Source organism: Coccinella septempunctata, chromosome X, assembly GCF_907165205.1.
Source record: "Coccinella septempunctata chromosome X, icCocSept1.1, whole genome shotgun sequence".
Taxonomy (NCBI): Eukaryota; Metazoa; Arthropoda; class Insecta; order Coleoptera; family Coccinellidae; genus Coccinella; species Coccinella septempunctata.
The window spans coordinates 21709545-21724990 of NC_058198.1; the positions used below are offsets into that span (position 1 = coordinate 21709545).

The window sequence follows — 15446 nt, forward strand, 5'->3', positions numbered from 1 at the left end:
CAGAACTTTGCAAGTCTATCAAGATCTTCCTGAATTTTAAGGCAGTCAGCCAGGCTTTTCACACGAAGGTAAACTTTTAAGTCGTCTGCATATAGCAGGAAAAGACAGAACTTAAAACAATTGAAGATTTCATTTATGTAAAGAATAAACAATAACGGGACTAGATGACTGCCCTGTGGCACACCGGACAACGCGTCAAAGGGGTCAGACCGATAACCGTTAAGAGCCACAACCTGCATTCTACCGCGAAGATACGACCAAATCCATCTGAGAAGGAAGCCATTCACACCAACCTCAGCAAGTCTCTTTATAAGGATTTCATGGTTTATTTTATCGAATGCCTTGCTGAAGTCAGCGTAAACGACATCCACCTGGACGCGATCGTTCATTGACTCTAATATATATTCGGTGATGGTCATTAAATTAGTCTCAATCGATCTACCCGGAAAAAACCCATGCTGTTCCTGTATAACAACGTCTTTAGTCACCTTGAGAATTTCATTGTATACGATTTTTTCGAGAAGCTTTCCGAAAATGCACAACTTGGAGATGGGCCTGTAGTTCCTCACGCAATGTCTATCTCCGTTTTTATATATCGGTAGAATTTCAGATATTTTCCACTTAGTGGGAAAGATGCCGCTTTTCAGAGAGAGATTAAATATATGAAGAAGAGGTGTAAGAATGCTATCTTTACAATTAAGTATAAATGCAACCGGGATAAAATCTGGCCCTGTGCTTTTCCCAGAGTCCAACGAATTTATTGCAGCCAACAGTTGTTCTCGAGTGATCTCCGTCTCGTCCGCAGTTCCGAATGTAAAATTATGTTGATTTATTGATGTTGGGTGGACATAAATACTCTTAAAAAATTCGGAGAATAGATCGACGATAGTGTCACCACTATCAGCGACTTTATCATCAAGATATACAACATTCGGAACTGCAAAATTACTTTTTTTCTTATTTTTCACATATTTCCAGAATGCTTTGGGGTTAGTCTTGATTTGGTCTTCCATGTTGCGGGTGTACTCGAGATAATCATCCCGCATCAGTTTTTTGGAAAGGCGTCGCAGTTCGATAAATTTTTGGTAAAAGGCCGCATCATATTGACAGATTCGTTTTTACAACGAAAATCAAACTGTAAATCACAAATAATCCTTAACAGCTGACAAAATGGGCCAGTTCATTTTTTTCACTCGTTGATCAATATTCGATATCAACTCAAAACAAAATAAAACGAGTGAGTATCATTGGACTTCCTTTGGTAGAACAAGGATAAAACGAAACAAATGACATGGTGGCGCCGGCACGAAACTGATCCCATATCCCCGATTTTTCTGAAATGTTGATGCTTGCAAAAAGTGACAAGTGCACACACCAGTGTTTCAGTCATCTTATGTTATGTTTTTTGGATAATCTATTTCTATGTACGGCTTCAGAGGCAGACGTTCTGTTCCAAATTAAACGAAAGAATTTAGGATAAACTTAAAACACGAAATGGAAAAACCTATATAAAGATGAAAGATCGCTAATGTAATGATTTTTGAGGTACAAAATGATAACAATTTTTGTTTTCCAATTTAAAAATTTTAGGTCTCATCAACCACTTATTATTAGAGTCCACTTTGAAGAATTACATTTTGTATCTACTAATTATATCTACTAAATAATTTTTAATAATTTCAATATCACACATATATTTTAAACTGTTGGTGATGTTCCAATGTTGTGTCGGTCACGAGGCTCTTGGTATCTGGGGCAATCTATTAGGAGATGATTGATTGTGAGTACTTCATCACATCCTGAGCATTTCGGTTTTCCATTTTTCTGGAGCAGATAGTCGTGGGTTAAGCTGGTATGTCCTATTCTAAGTCGGTTCAATAAAACTTGGTCTGAGCGGTTTAAGTTTTCTTTCCAGTATTTAATGTTCGGTTTGATCTCGGCCAGTTCAAAAATTGCAAAATCATATTGAATCCTTCAGTGGAGATAATTGAATTTCGAAGCTTTATATCAAAAAAAGTTGTTGTTCATTCGATAAAACTGAGCCTGAGTTACTTCGCAGTTGAAGTATCTGTTGTTATTAAACATAATATTTTCGTCAATCAACCCGACCGAAGGAAATCGAGCTATATGTCTGGACATTGCATATTTTTACATCCAATGAAACGGATGCCGTTTATTCATTAATAGTATAAATATTTCCACGGAATTCCATTTTCATACTACACGTTAAATCGTAGTTGAGAATTAGTGTTGGAAGTTTAACGATATGGAAATATTTTCTCCGGTTCGGAAGCTGATTTTAGCGTAATAACACCAAAAATTAATAAAGGTTGAATGTCAATTAAATTTGTAATATTCATTCCACTATATCGTTTTATCGAACAACGTCGAAATAGGGACGTAGATTTGAAAAAAATAACACGTAACTATGTTAATGCCCATCAGAAGAAAGATTTCGCATTAGCCAAACAAGTGGCTACCTAGTCCAGAATTATTTTCCTCGTCAACACTACCGCAAGAGTCCAACAGCACTATTCCGCAGGTTCTAAGATCTATATTGAAAAATGACCAGCTCACTTGTCGGGTCAATTGTTTCCACATACGTAAAAATTCAGTGTGATGCATTGAAATGGGTAGCAGAGGCATACTGGAGTAAGAGAAATAAGTATTTGGAAAACATGTTCAGTCAGATAAATTCTTTTGACGAGGGGGAGATGGATCTTTTCGAATAAAAAAATCATAGTTTAGTAAAAAGAACCTTCAGTGCTCTGCTTTCCAGCAGAGATGACTGGGTCTGCCACGAGGAACATTACTAACAAGGACTTTGTTGGTTTACTGCCAGATCCAGAACCAAACTTTTGAGTCGGATTCTACAATCGCAGAACGCTGACCAAGTTCAGTGCCCTTCTGGGCAGATAACGGAACACTCTGCAGGCTTTGCCCATCCAGCATATCCTTTGTGACTGCGCGGCGGTACAGAGGCAGCCTTGGAGGTTCTTCTAGGCTGACTCTAGAAGATGTCCTGACATAACATCCTTTTTCAAAGAGATAGTATTCGAGAGGGAAGCCTAGCTCTTTGAGCTTGTTGGTGTGCCACAATAGACCGTATTGGTCATGGTGGAAGGTCTGGTGGACACTCCCAACAAACTGTAAGATTGAGAAATTTAGTGAAGGTATGTTATTTATTGAAGGTTTTTCTTCATCATTCAATTTTTGTTATTGTAGCTCAAGTCTAAAGTAATTCGAAGATTGAATATGGAGAATGAAAGTTTAGGGAAATTTTGTGAAAACCTACGCTCCGAAGTAGGTTTCATAACGAAGGATAATTTCAAGAATGCTTGTGCAGTGCACCTTCCAAAAATTTTGGACAATTTAGCACAAATTGTCTGTGACTTGAAGGATATAGGAAAGCACAGGGCCGAAGATATACAAGTGAACTGAAGCAACATACTTCATTCGTGTATTATTCCAGCCCAAAAGCATATAAGAAAATGGTACAAGATTATTACTTTCCCTTTGTCTCTACACCGTAGTGTAGAGAATGACCGAGAACATTCAGAGAAGACCAGGACTAAATGATTTTGTGTTCCGAAACCTGAAATGGAGACTACAAGAAAATAATAGAAAAGACAGGATTTGTGTTCTTTCAATGGAAGACGTCTCTCTAAAAGCCAATCTGGAATATGACACTAAAAATGATTGGGATTTCCGGTTATATAATCAGCGTTGCCTAGGCTTCCACCTTAGCACAAAAACTTGATTTCGAAAATCTTGATTTTTTGGGTCAAAAATGAACAAGGGCTTAGACCCCCTTAAAATTACCTATTTGCTGCTCTGTCTACAAATCAGGATGTTCTATTACTGTCCTAGAATATGGAGTGCATAGAATTTGTTTTGAAGATTCTAGAAAACCCAACAATCGATGGTTCAAGAGAGAATTGTACTCCAGAGAGCTCGTCGAACTCAAATCGAAAATGAAAAGTGGGAAAAAAATAATTATTTTCTCCTAAACAGTATCAGATATTGAACTGTTTGGTATTCAAATATAGGTTTTCGAACCCGCTGAATCTGTTGCAAGCAATTTCGGAAGCCTATCTCCGTTCGTTTAGATATTCGTTTTGGAAATGGAATTTTTCAAAAATTGCAAATTTCACTTGACCGTCAAGACCGAACGACTGCATCGAGATCGAAAAAATCTTCAGATTTATAACTAGAAGAGTGGTTCTTTCAGAATATGTATCACATTTCCATCTGCGGTTACTTTTATCGGGAGAAAAACTACTCGAACGGTGACTATCGAAAAATTTCCAAAAAGATGGATCACTTAAATGATCGTCAAGATCGAACGGCTGCATCGATATCGATAATATCTTCAGATTTATAACTACAAGAGTTGCTCTTTCAGAATACGTGTCACATTCAGATCTACGATAATTTTCCTGGAAGAAAAACTACTCGAACGTTGATCTTCGAAAAATTCCCAAAAAGATAGGCTCAGTTAAAACTTCTTCAAGACCGAACGGTTCCGTCGAGATGGATGAAATTCTAAGATTTTTTACTGGAAGAGTTTCTCTTTCAGAATATGTATTACATTTAGATCCACGATAATTTTCCTGGAAGCTACGTTACTCGAAATTTGACCTTTGAAAAATTCAACATATTTGCGCCTCTATCTGAAAATCAAGGTGTCCTATTACTGTGTAGATTCGAGAAAACCAAACAGTTGATGATTCGATTGAGAATTGGATTCAAGAATGCCCTTAAATGTGAAATCGATAATGAGAAATGGCAAATCAGAAAAAAATTATTTTCTCGTAAACAGTGTCAGATATTCGAGAATGTTGAATTTGTAAAGTGGGTAAAACATAATGTTCGAGTATCCCTGACAATTGTCTAGTTGTTATCAGTTACTCAGCTTAGTTGAAATCTTTATGACTCCCATTCTGAAAATATCATTCACCTACTTAAGTTTATAATGATAATCACCACATAAATATCTCCTAATCATAGATCTTATACCTACTCATAATTAACGTTTTACATAATGACGATGAGTTATTTTATTGAATCTTCAATAGAAATTGCCATTTCTATTCTTTGTGCTGGATTACTCAAAAGCTCAACATTGGAACTAATGAATCAGAAACTTTTCCCTTCTCAGATCGCAACAAGAAATCAATCAAAAAATTGAAATTTCATCATCATGGTAGGGAGATGCATGGGTGAAAACATGGAAACAACCCCATGCATCATCCGGCTATATCTGAAGGTAGATGAATAGCCAAAATATGAAAATTCATCCACGGCCCACTATGCCGTCCGGGACCCGGATGTGCGTCAGCACCGGAAACATCGATGACTCCACCGCCAAAGAAATGAACAAAAGTTTCCTTTTCCTCTTTCGGGGTGGAAAGTCTAGGATAGATTGATATTGGACGATTTCTTTTATGGACTTGTTTACTGTTCTGAAAGAGAAACTGATGCCGTTGCTGATGCATAGTAAGGGATTTTTCCCAAGTCTTTCCTGCAATCTCTGGATTGATTGTCAGTTTTTGGTAAGAATGGCCGGTAGAAAAGATTATATTCTGTGAATTTGAGCCACACTTTCTGTGATGCAGAGTTTTCGGGACATTTTTTTGTTAATTTTCTGATAAGATCATCAATTCAACTAGATCATGAAAAAATTATGAAAAATGAAAAAATAATAACAAAAAAGTTTGCCCTATAACGTTTATTATACAGAGTGTACAGGGTGGGCAAAATTCGTTGTCTACTAAGGGGATCTCGAGAACTGTAGCAGCTAATAGAAAACGAATGGCGCATTCTTTTTTTCCTGACTAATCCAAATCTGAAAACAGAACCAGACTATCATTTCTAGATTTTGAGTTATACACAAAAATTGAGATTTTGACGATTTCGAAAAGTTCTCATACCTTTTTTGTCTTTGAAGTTACAGATCTGAAACATAAATCCTCTTAGGCACTTTTATATGTAGAATCTACTGACCAATTAAAAAAAAACATATTCAAAAGAAGTTCGCATTTAACAAAACGAAAGTTCACCTAATGATTTGAAATAAAAAATATTTTGAGCTCGTCAGTGGATTCTAGGTAAAAAAGTGCCTGTAGAAGGTTCAAGTTTCAAATCTGTAACTTCGAAGGAAAAAAGTTATAAGAACTTTTGGAAATCGTCAAAATCTCATTTTTTGCTAATAATTTAAAAACGAAGAATCGTAGGAGACTTCGCTTTTCGCCATTCCTTGTTTCTCTGAAAAAAAGCTCGGAAATGTGTAATCCGTTTTTTTCGATCCGCTATAGTTCTCGAAATCCCCTCAGTAAACAACGAATTTTGCTCTCCCTGTATATTTAGGAATTTCCGATATTACTGAAACTTTTTTTCAAAGAGATTGAAAATTAGATTTCACTTATAACATGAAAAAAAGAATAGGGATGCGGTTCGTGCCACTATCCTATGACCATTGAAAATCGAGAACTTGCAATCGATTTTTTTTAGCTCTAACGGTTATAGAGATGCCATTCAATCCCATCCCGAACATGCCGAATTTTGCCCTGTACATTTTGGTTTTTCTGAAAACATCGATTGAAATTTGACCGGATGAACTCATGAACTCTGCGAGGAAGTCATAAAGTTTGACAAATTTATTCAGTACCTTTTCCCAAAGTAGGTACCCCTCGTCAAGTACACGGGATAATTTCATTTATGCAGGGCTCCGAAATACTGACATTTTTATTGGAGCTTCAAACTGTACGCCTTTGATTTTACACATTGAAATTGAAACAAGTCAAAAGCTTATTCTGAACCTTTCTATGAATCTCAAGTTTCAAGGTGATACACGATCATATCATAGAAACATACATCAACAAAATCAACAAACCCAAAAATACTGATAGACAACAACTGATTCAAAAACTCCAGAGACGCTTCCTCGACAACTTCAATATTAGCACAGTACCCACTTTTGTTGGTAACAGACTTTATATTCTCATGATTGACCTCGAGAATGAAAACAAAACGGTGGACACTGAACCAGCGGAGGGGGTGCAGCTATATGGGAATATTCATACTCAAATTTCTATATGCTAACATTAATACCTATGTCAACAAAAAAGGGCTGATTCGACACTATCTTGAGCATAACAATGTAGACTGCACATTGTTTGTAGAAACTAAGACCAAATCAACCACAAACATTCAATACAAGGATTGGAGAACACTATACAAACATGGAAATATATTGAACCAAAATACTAGGGGAGGAGTATTAGTTCAGGCTTCTAATAAAGTGAAAATCGGTAAAAACAACCCGCCCCACTTCAATAACCCATAGAACGATGTCCTGCATTCCCTTTCAATAACGATAAACTCCACTTATTTCTAGTCTACATACATCACTCTAGCCAACTTGTAGAAGAGAACTTGTTGGTGAAAGCATCTCAATGTAAATATGGTATAATTGTAGGAGACTTCAACAACCCAAATTGACAATTTTCTCAGAAGCTCAGATTTCATCAAGATTAATACACCACCAACATTCCTAATGAAAAACAATCCAGATTCCACTCCAGCTCTGCTAATGTGTACAAGAAATATAAGAGATAATATTCTTAATGTAACCCTCACCCCAGACTTAGGATCAAATCACCTTGGAATCGAATTCTTACTAGATACAGGGAAAGAACCTGAAGAATACACTCAAGAAACCATAACACTTTATGAAAAATGCAACATTGAAGAAGTGAATAGAAGAATGCTATTCATTGAACCCCAAATGGAAATCACTCCTGAACATATTACACTTTTCCACAACGCTTTATCAAGAACAATAACAGAGGAAACACCGACACTAAAGAAACAATACTTCAGACAAACGCTGCCCCCCTACATCATAAAGCTGATAAGAGCTAAAAAACACTTGTATCGTGAATATCAGAGCAACCAAGAACCAAGCCTAAAACGAAAGTTCAATAAACTGAACAAGGATATACACAATATGATCTTGCAATTCAGATCCAATAAATATCTAGAGGCATGTAAAGAAATCGAAGATCAGAAAGGAAGGACATATTGGAGAACGATTAAAAAAATTGCAAAGTACTCAACCCACCAACTTTCAAATCCGATTCAAGTCGATGGTGAAACTCTTACTAAGGAAAAAAACATTGCTGACGCTTTCGCAAAACATTTCGAAAAGTTGTTTAGAAGAGCTACAAACAAAGAATTCGACGAGGAGCATAGGAAACAGATAGAGAATTGGTATGAGAATGAACTACCTCACATTTCGTTAGAGGACACATTTGAGCCCATATCCGAGGAAGAATATTAAACGGCGTTCAACCATGGAAAGAACACAACTCCTGGCTGCTGTTCAACACCGCATTAGAATAAGAAGTTGGAGCAAATATCGAGCCGCAAAGGGCCCCTGTGAAGAGCTAGGATCTGGAGCAGAGCCTTCAAGCTATCGCAGTTCGCTGTTTTCTTGGTAAGTCTTCATTGTTGACCGCATTTTTTGTATATGAATTTGGTTATTACATACACATATTTCGCTTTCGCTCCAGCTTCAAATCGCAAAATTATACAGTCCACTTTTCTCAACAGTTTACCTGATCTATCGGACATAACAATCACCGTGCCCTTATAAATTCACTAGGAATTACGAATTTTTATGGTCAAAAAATCACTAAACTCCTCTTAGAGAGAGAAGAGAGAGAGAAATTAAATTTATTGATTTGACAATCAAACGGCTATCGACCGGAGTCTTCCAGCCAGTTAAATACAGTATTGTTTCACATGAAGCTTATTGTAAACTATTGGGAGATAATGATTATTTTTATAGTAATGATTTCAGGTGTTCGAAAAGTGGCAAAGCTGGTAACTCTGCCTTTGGTGCAAACTATCTATTGTAGTGGTGTATCAATGGTTCGATTATGTTGATATTGTGTTGGTTAGCGATGAATTTTTTGTCGAGTCTTTGCATTCTTTCCATTATTGGTTCTGCTTCTGTTATCTGGTATAAAAGTTCATTGGGTGGGTTGTGGAGTGTGTTGTTGGGATGTCTTAGTTTTGTAATTTTTCGTAAGCAAGTTCTTTCTGCTACTCCTATAATATCCAAAGCTGTTTCTGGTGAATTTGGGAATATCGTATGCCCATAATCCAAGGTCTGCATATCATCTTGTAGATCATAGTTGCCGTTTTACTGCTGATTCTTTGGTTTTTATATGTTAGAGACCTGAAGTGCCCGGCACGTGTGGTTGCTATTTTCTTTTGGGTTTTTAAGTGTGCTCTGAAGTTCATCTTGCTATCGATCTGTATGCCCTGGTATTTACATGAATTTGTTGGAGTAATTGTGTCATTTCCAAGTTTTATATTGGGAGAGCTTGGGTTGATTTTGTGGTTGAAGATGATGAGTTTTGATTTCGCAGGGTTGGGTTGTATTCTCCATCGTCTCATCCATGCCACCGTAACATCTGCCAACTTCTGTAGTTCTTTCATACATTCTTCCAATGTTTTGTGGTGGGATATTGAGGTTGTGTCATCGGCAAATTGTAGGATGTATGCATGCTTGCTGATGTTTTGGTCCCTGTCATTGTATTGTCTGTACATGTCGCAGCAGAACAAAGCAGAGTAGAGCAGCAGAGGAGAGATCGGCGATCCTTGTGGTAGACCTTGTGCTGGTGTAAATTCTTCTGAAGCTTCTTTTTTAACCCGTACCTGTAATTTTTTGTTCAGCAGAAAATTGTTGATTATTTTGGTCAAATAAACGGGGCATTTTAGGAGGAAAAGCTTGGAGATTATATCAGCGTGCCAGACGCTGTCGAAGGCTTTTTGGATGTCCATAAATATAGCAGCTGTTTTGTTTCCCATCTTTTTATTGCATTGAATGTTTGAAGTGAGTATTACTAAAGGGTGGATAGTCGATGTCTTCTTCTTGAAACCGAATTGGTATGGTGGTATATGTTTTCCTTTCTCCTTACGTATTCTTTCTCCTAATATTTTTTCAAAGTTTTTTCCCAATGTAGGTAGAAGTGTGATAGGTCTGTAGTTCTCTATGTTGGAATGGTCTGTCTTAGCCTTGGGGATGGTGATGAGAATGCCTTTTTTCCATTCCTTTGGAAAGAAAGCGTATCAAAAGGCGATGCGGAATTACCATTCAAATATGCGGGTGAAATCAATGCGTGGCAAATCCAAAACCAATCCAATATTGCGTAATTTTGTATAGAAATCTGATAGCACCGGACACAGTGAAAATCTCTCAATTCAATCAACCAGCCAATGCGTCAAATCAATCAATTCTGATCAATGTGTGTAAAGCGAATGGTTCTTCACATATGCGAAGCCACCAGTGTTGACATATATTGGCGCGAAATTTAAATATTTAGCGATCGCATCAGCTTCAAATTTATGTTCTTATAAAAGGACCGAACATTCTCCGGGCCGCGAAAAATGGCAAAATGCTAGTTGAGCAACGGTACATAAAATTGGTTTGAAAGTCTAAAGCGATGAGTACAAGAAGCGTGTCTAGTGACATGAAACAAATTAGCGAGATATTTAAATAGCTATTTAAAAAAAAGGGGGAAATATTAGGCGGTAAGTGCCCTTTCAAATAGGTAGTGGGCACAATTTAACGATTGGCCTCTTTAAGAAACCGATATTAGTTTTTTTTATCCCTTACGTCAATTAAAGCTGTCCATAAGAGAACTGCGGATGACTTTCGGCAGACACCAGCAGATGCGGTCAGAACTGCGACCTCGGAAGAGGTAGAACTGGTAGAAGGCAACTCATCCACATTATGGGGAAGTCTAGATGGCGGCGGTGCGAGATGCAGCAGAGTGTGATGTCTTCCGTTACATTTTCGACAGGTATTTACTGATTTGCAGGAGCGCAGATCATGAATACCACTAAGACGATTAAAGCACAAGTGTTTTTGCTTGACAAAGGCATGACGTCCTTGTGGAGATCTTTTTAAGAATTCTGAACAAGATTGTATGGAATGATCTTGTTTACATAGCGAGCAAATTGGGCTTTTTTTGAAGCGTTGAATTTTTTGATCATTCGAGAAATACGATTCTACGTTAGATTTTGGATTCAGAGGTCGGTTGGTATGAGAAGATTTGACTTTATTACTTGAATTATGAGATGCTCCTAAAGTATCCAATGTAATACAGTATCTGTTAAGAAAGTCAACGAGCGTATTGAATTCTTGAATCGATGAAGACCCGTTTTCGAGTTCGAAGCGTGATACTGTTGCGTTATCTAATCGTTTTATTAAGAGCATGAACAAAATAAAGTCCCAAGATTCCACAGGAAAATTCATATTCTTAAGAGCGGCTAAATTTTCTGTGAATGTATTGAGCATTCATTATTATTCATTATTACAATTAATTTTACACGTATTTTCTATTGCGTTCCAATGTGCTTGAGCTCTCAACCTTTCATTAGAAAATCGATTGACAAGAGATTCGTATGCAATTTGATAATTGTTCGAGCTCATAGGTAAAGTTCGTACTAAGGAAAGAGGCGGACCTTCTAGGGAAGAAATCAAGTAATTGAATCTTTCAATTTCAGTTAAAGAGTGGTTATTATGAACCAGAGCATCAAAAACATCAATAAATGTTACAAACTGCGTATAATCCCCTCTGAACTTTTTAATTTCTGTTTGCGGAAGACGGACATTCGGTGTACAAGCTGTAGCAATGGAACCCAGACTTTGCTTGCGAATTAAACTTGCTTGTGCTGAGATATTTAAAGATTCGCCATTCGGATCAAATAATTGTGTATAGATTGTTTTGACGGAAAAAAACTTATCCTGAAATTCCTTCCTAATTAATTCTTCATTTGTAAGGTCAGAACTATCATCGCTTTGCAACATAATACCAGTAACAGTTTGATGCTGTTTATGAATTTCTTCACGAACATCATCAATTTCCATTTCTTCTTCAAGTTCTTCAAGTTCACCCACCTAAAGGTAAGAAAATCACTATAGTTAATGATAATCTCATTTGTCCTTTATTCGTGAAATGTTGGGATTCTTTTGTTTCCTTTAAGTTTAGAATACAGTCCATTATTTTCACTAATTTGAAAGAAAATCGTAACAGTAGTTTTTCAATAAGGTTGAACCACTTCAGTTCTTCCAACTGAATTTTCCCCAACACAAATTATGGCGAATCTATAAATTACGTAATCCCTAAACCTCAAACTTGTGACCGAGTGTTTAATAATGATGATAATAGTGATCATAGCGGCGGTTACAGCACTCGATCAAAAAGTATCACGCTAGATGATTCACGTAAACAAGTGGTAAGGTAGGAAAGATCGGCTCTTATTCATGAAATGGTTCGTTCGCGAGCCAAATCTACAGTGAATGATGATATCGACGACGATGATAGAAATCAAGGTCAACCGATTATAAGTGATTCACGTATACCGCCGGTAAGATTGGAGAGATCTTCTCTTATAGATCGAATGATTCGCTCTTCATCGATATCTATAAATGACGAGGCCGCAAAACGAATCGAGGTGATTTACGTGTACCGGTGGTAGAATTGGATAGGTTTTCTATTATCGAGAAATCGATTTCCTATCGATCCGAATCTATAATCGTTCATAGGAATGACGACGACACGAATAACGATAGCGATGATAATAGGATTAGAGACGAAACGACGAATTCGCTTAGTAGTTAGAGTAGTAGTACGATAAGACAGGTTTTCTCCTATAGAGCAGTTAATTTGTTCTGGAGAGTTAGATACAATTATCGTCGATAGGGCCAACGAAAATATGAATTCTAATTCGACGGTCGCATTAGAAGGTGATGACAATAATACAGAAAATGAGATATTTGATAATACTTCGTTAGTTATTACTACTACCACCGACGGTAGTGTCGATGATACATGTGCACGAAATTCAGGTACGCCGAAAGGAAGGACTCGTAGACAATTCCGCATCGTATCACTTATAAAAATTTAATTACCTTTGGATCGGAACGAATAGAATTATTGGATTCGGATAAATGTGGCACGTTGAACGGTTCATGCGCCTTTTGTGGTGCTCTATTTTATACGCAAGAAAATATTGCTAGAACGCATGAGCATACGTCGTGTTGCAAAGGAGGTGCGTATATTTTACCAGCGTTAAGTCCTTGTCCTTTAGAAATCAAGAATTTGTATACTAGTAGCCATTCTTCAGCTTTACAATTTAGTTTGTTCGCGCTGGCATCGTTTAAAACTTCTCAACCGATACTTCGAAGACGGGGTCAAGGTCATTGGAGTTTTTCGATATGTGGGCAAATTTACCATTTCTACGATCCACTTCCTAATGCGCAAGATTTTGTAACACCCACACTTTATCAGATGTATTTTCTCGATGACGAAGAAGCGATACGAAGAAGAAACGCTTTCGCAGAAGGAAGAGGGTTGGATTCTGGACTCGTCAGTCGGATCGAGAGACGGATAATAGATTCATTCGTGCTTACAAAACTATGATAATAATAATAATAATAATAATGGCCTGGCCTGCCTGGCAGCGATCTGGTAGCTGGCCTGCCGGGCAGCCATCGTAACGACGTAGACGGTGCAGCCAGCCACGCCTGCTGTCCGCAGTCCCATTCCTTTTTCCTCTCTCTTTCACATCCTTTATAGGGGTGCTCTTTCTGCTCTCATTTCTCTACCCCTCACCCAAACCGAGAAAGGGGAGCACAAACCCATGAAAATGGTGATAACGAGAAGCCTCGGAAACAAGTCGCTGCCTGGGGATCGTCAGGGCATGTCTGGAGCCGGCGCTGGACATGACAGCATGCGGGACGTCGGTGGCAGGATGTTGAGGAAGCGGGCTCCTGCTGCAAAAGAAGCTACAGCTCCAAAGCAACAACAGCAACCAACGAGTCCAATTCAATTGCCGACTCGAACCGCTGAAGGTGCTGCGCAGGATATTCAGCCAGTGCTCACCCAAGCGGGGTTAGTTAGAAAGCGCATGAAATGGACAACGTCCATGAATGAAACCATAGTGCGCATATGGATGCTTAATATGGAGCCCGGGATACGATGTGCATGTCAATAGTTTAGAGAATGTACAGAGGCGATTTTTGAAGTATATATGTTTTCGAATTGACGGTGTTTATCCAAACAGGGGTACTGCACATGCAAATCTTTTAAGTAGATTTGAAGTTAATTCTCTAGAGCGACGGCGTACTTATTTAGGTATTCTGTTCCTGATGAAGATTTTATCCTCGGTAATTGATTGTCCCTACTTGCTTGCCCTTATAAATTTTCATGTTCCTAGACTACCCGTGCGAAATATGACCACATTTTACCTACCTTTTCCACGTTCTAATGTACTTCTTTTTTCGCCTCTGTATAGAATGTGTAGTGATTACATGTCCCATCAGGACATTATTGATATATTTCATTGCAATCCATCTGATGTAAAAAGGGCCATTCTTGGTTAAATTTATTTTTTTTTTTTTTTTTATCGCGAGTGTGAGCTTTTTTCTCCAATGGAGTTTTTTTTCAGCTCATGCTCTGCTTTGGGTATTATAAAGGTGCTTATTGTTTGTTTAGCTTAGTCACGAATTGTACACGAAGTTAAATTATCGTATCATTTTTTATTGTAAATTTCTCCCATTCTATAATTGGCCTAGGCTGTGGAATGGTGTATTACTTAAATAAATAAATAAATAAATAAATAAATAAATATATAACTCCATCACGGGACTAGGGCAGAACACGAACAACTATAGGAAAAGGCTCCATGAGGAATTCTGCAACGCCTAGCCAAATCTCAATGTCACTGAACAACGAGTGGCAGACCAGTACCGCGTAATTCTGAGAAATGAACTAATACCAACGGCCCGAATCGACGCAATTAAACGAGAACTTCAGCGTCCGCCTGCAATAGAGAATGACACCAACACCTCTGATGAAAATCACATGCTTGGGCAACAACGGGCAGAAGAAACTGATACTGAAAGTCCATCTTGCAACGCAAGTGAGCCTGAACACCAGGACGATAGAGAAGAGCTCCACCGACAAGTTGACTCTGACATGAGGAGATACTTTGCCGAACTGGAAGGAACAGATCCTCTTCATCGAGTAGCACCTCCACGACTCAATACATCCAAGAAACTGTCACTTATAATCGACATCTTGAATAAGGACGTTTTACCTGAATACCTACAGAACGGAAGTTCATTGGAATATCTGCATCTAGTTTTTCACTGTGCAGCGCTAACGACAGCGAAAACCATAGGGGCGAAAATTCGCCAAACGAACAATGATGGTCCAAAATTACACAAATCACACGCGCCAGCATGGCAGAAACGTCTTCAATACAAAACAGAAAGGCTAAGAAGAGACATTGGACGACTGACGGAGTACTTGAACGGGAATCGAGGAAGAAAGGTTATGAAAGCTGCCAAAGAGATCATGGAT

At 37.9% G+C, this 15446-nt stretch overlaps 1 protein-coding gene across 3 annotated transcripts in view; it reads left to right on the forward strand.

The window, feature by feature from the left end:
- Positions 1-15446, forward strand: part of LOC123321460 (ankyrin-1-like) — a 72582-nt gene that overhangs the window by 35879 nt on the left and 21257 nt on the right. The window contains exon 1 of one of the 3 annotated variants that reach the window (XM_044909073.1): positions 6303-8500. The exons of 1 other annotated variant lie outside the window; for it this stretch is intronic. In XM_044909073.1, the coding sequence (XP_044765008.1) occupies positions 7559-8344 (786 nt within the window). In that variant the 5' untranslated portion in view covers positions 6303-7558 and the 3' untranslated portion in view covers positions 8345-8500. Of the gene's footprint in view, positions 1-6302; positions 8501-11489; positions 11984-15446 lie in introns of those variants that run through there. One more of the 3 variants, XM_044909075.1, reaches the window with a different exon arrangement.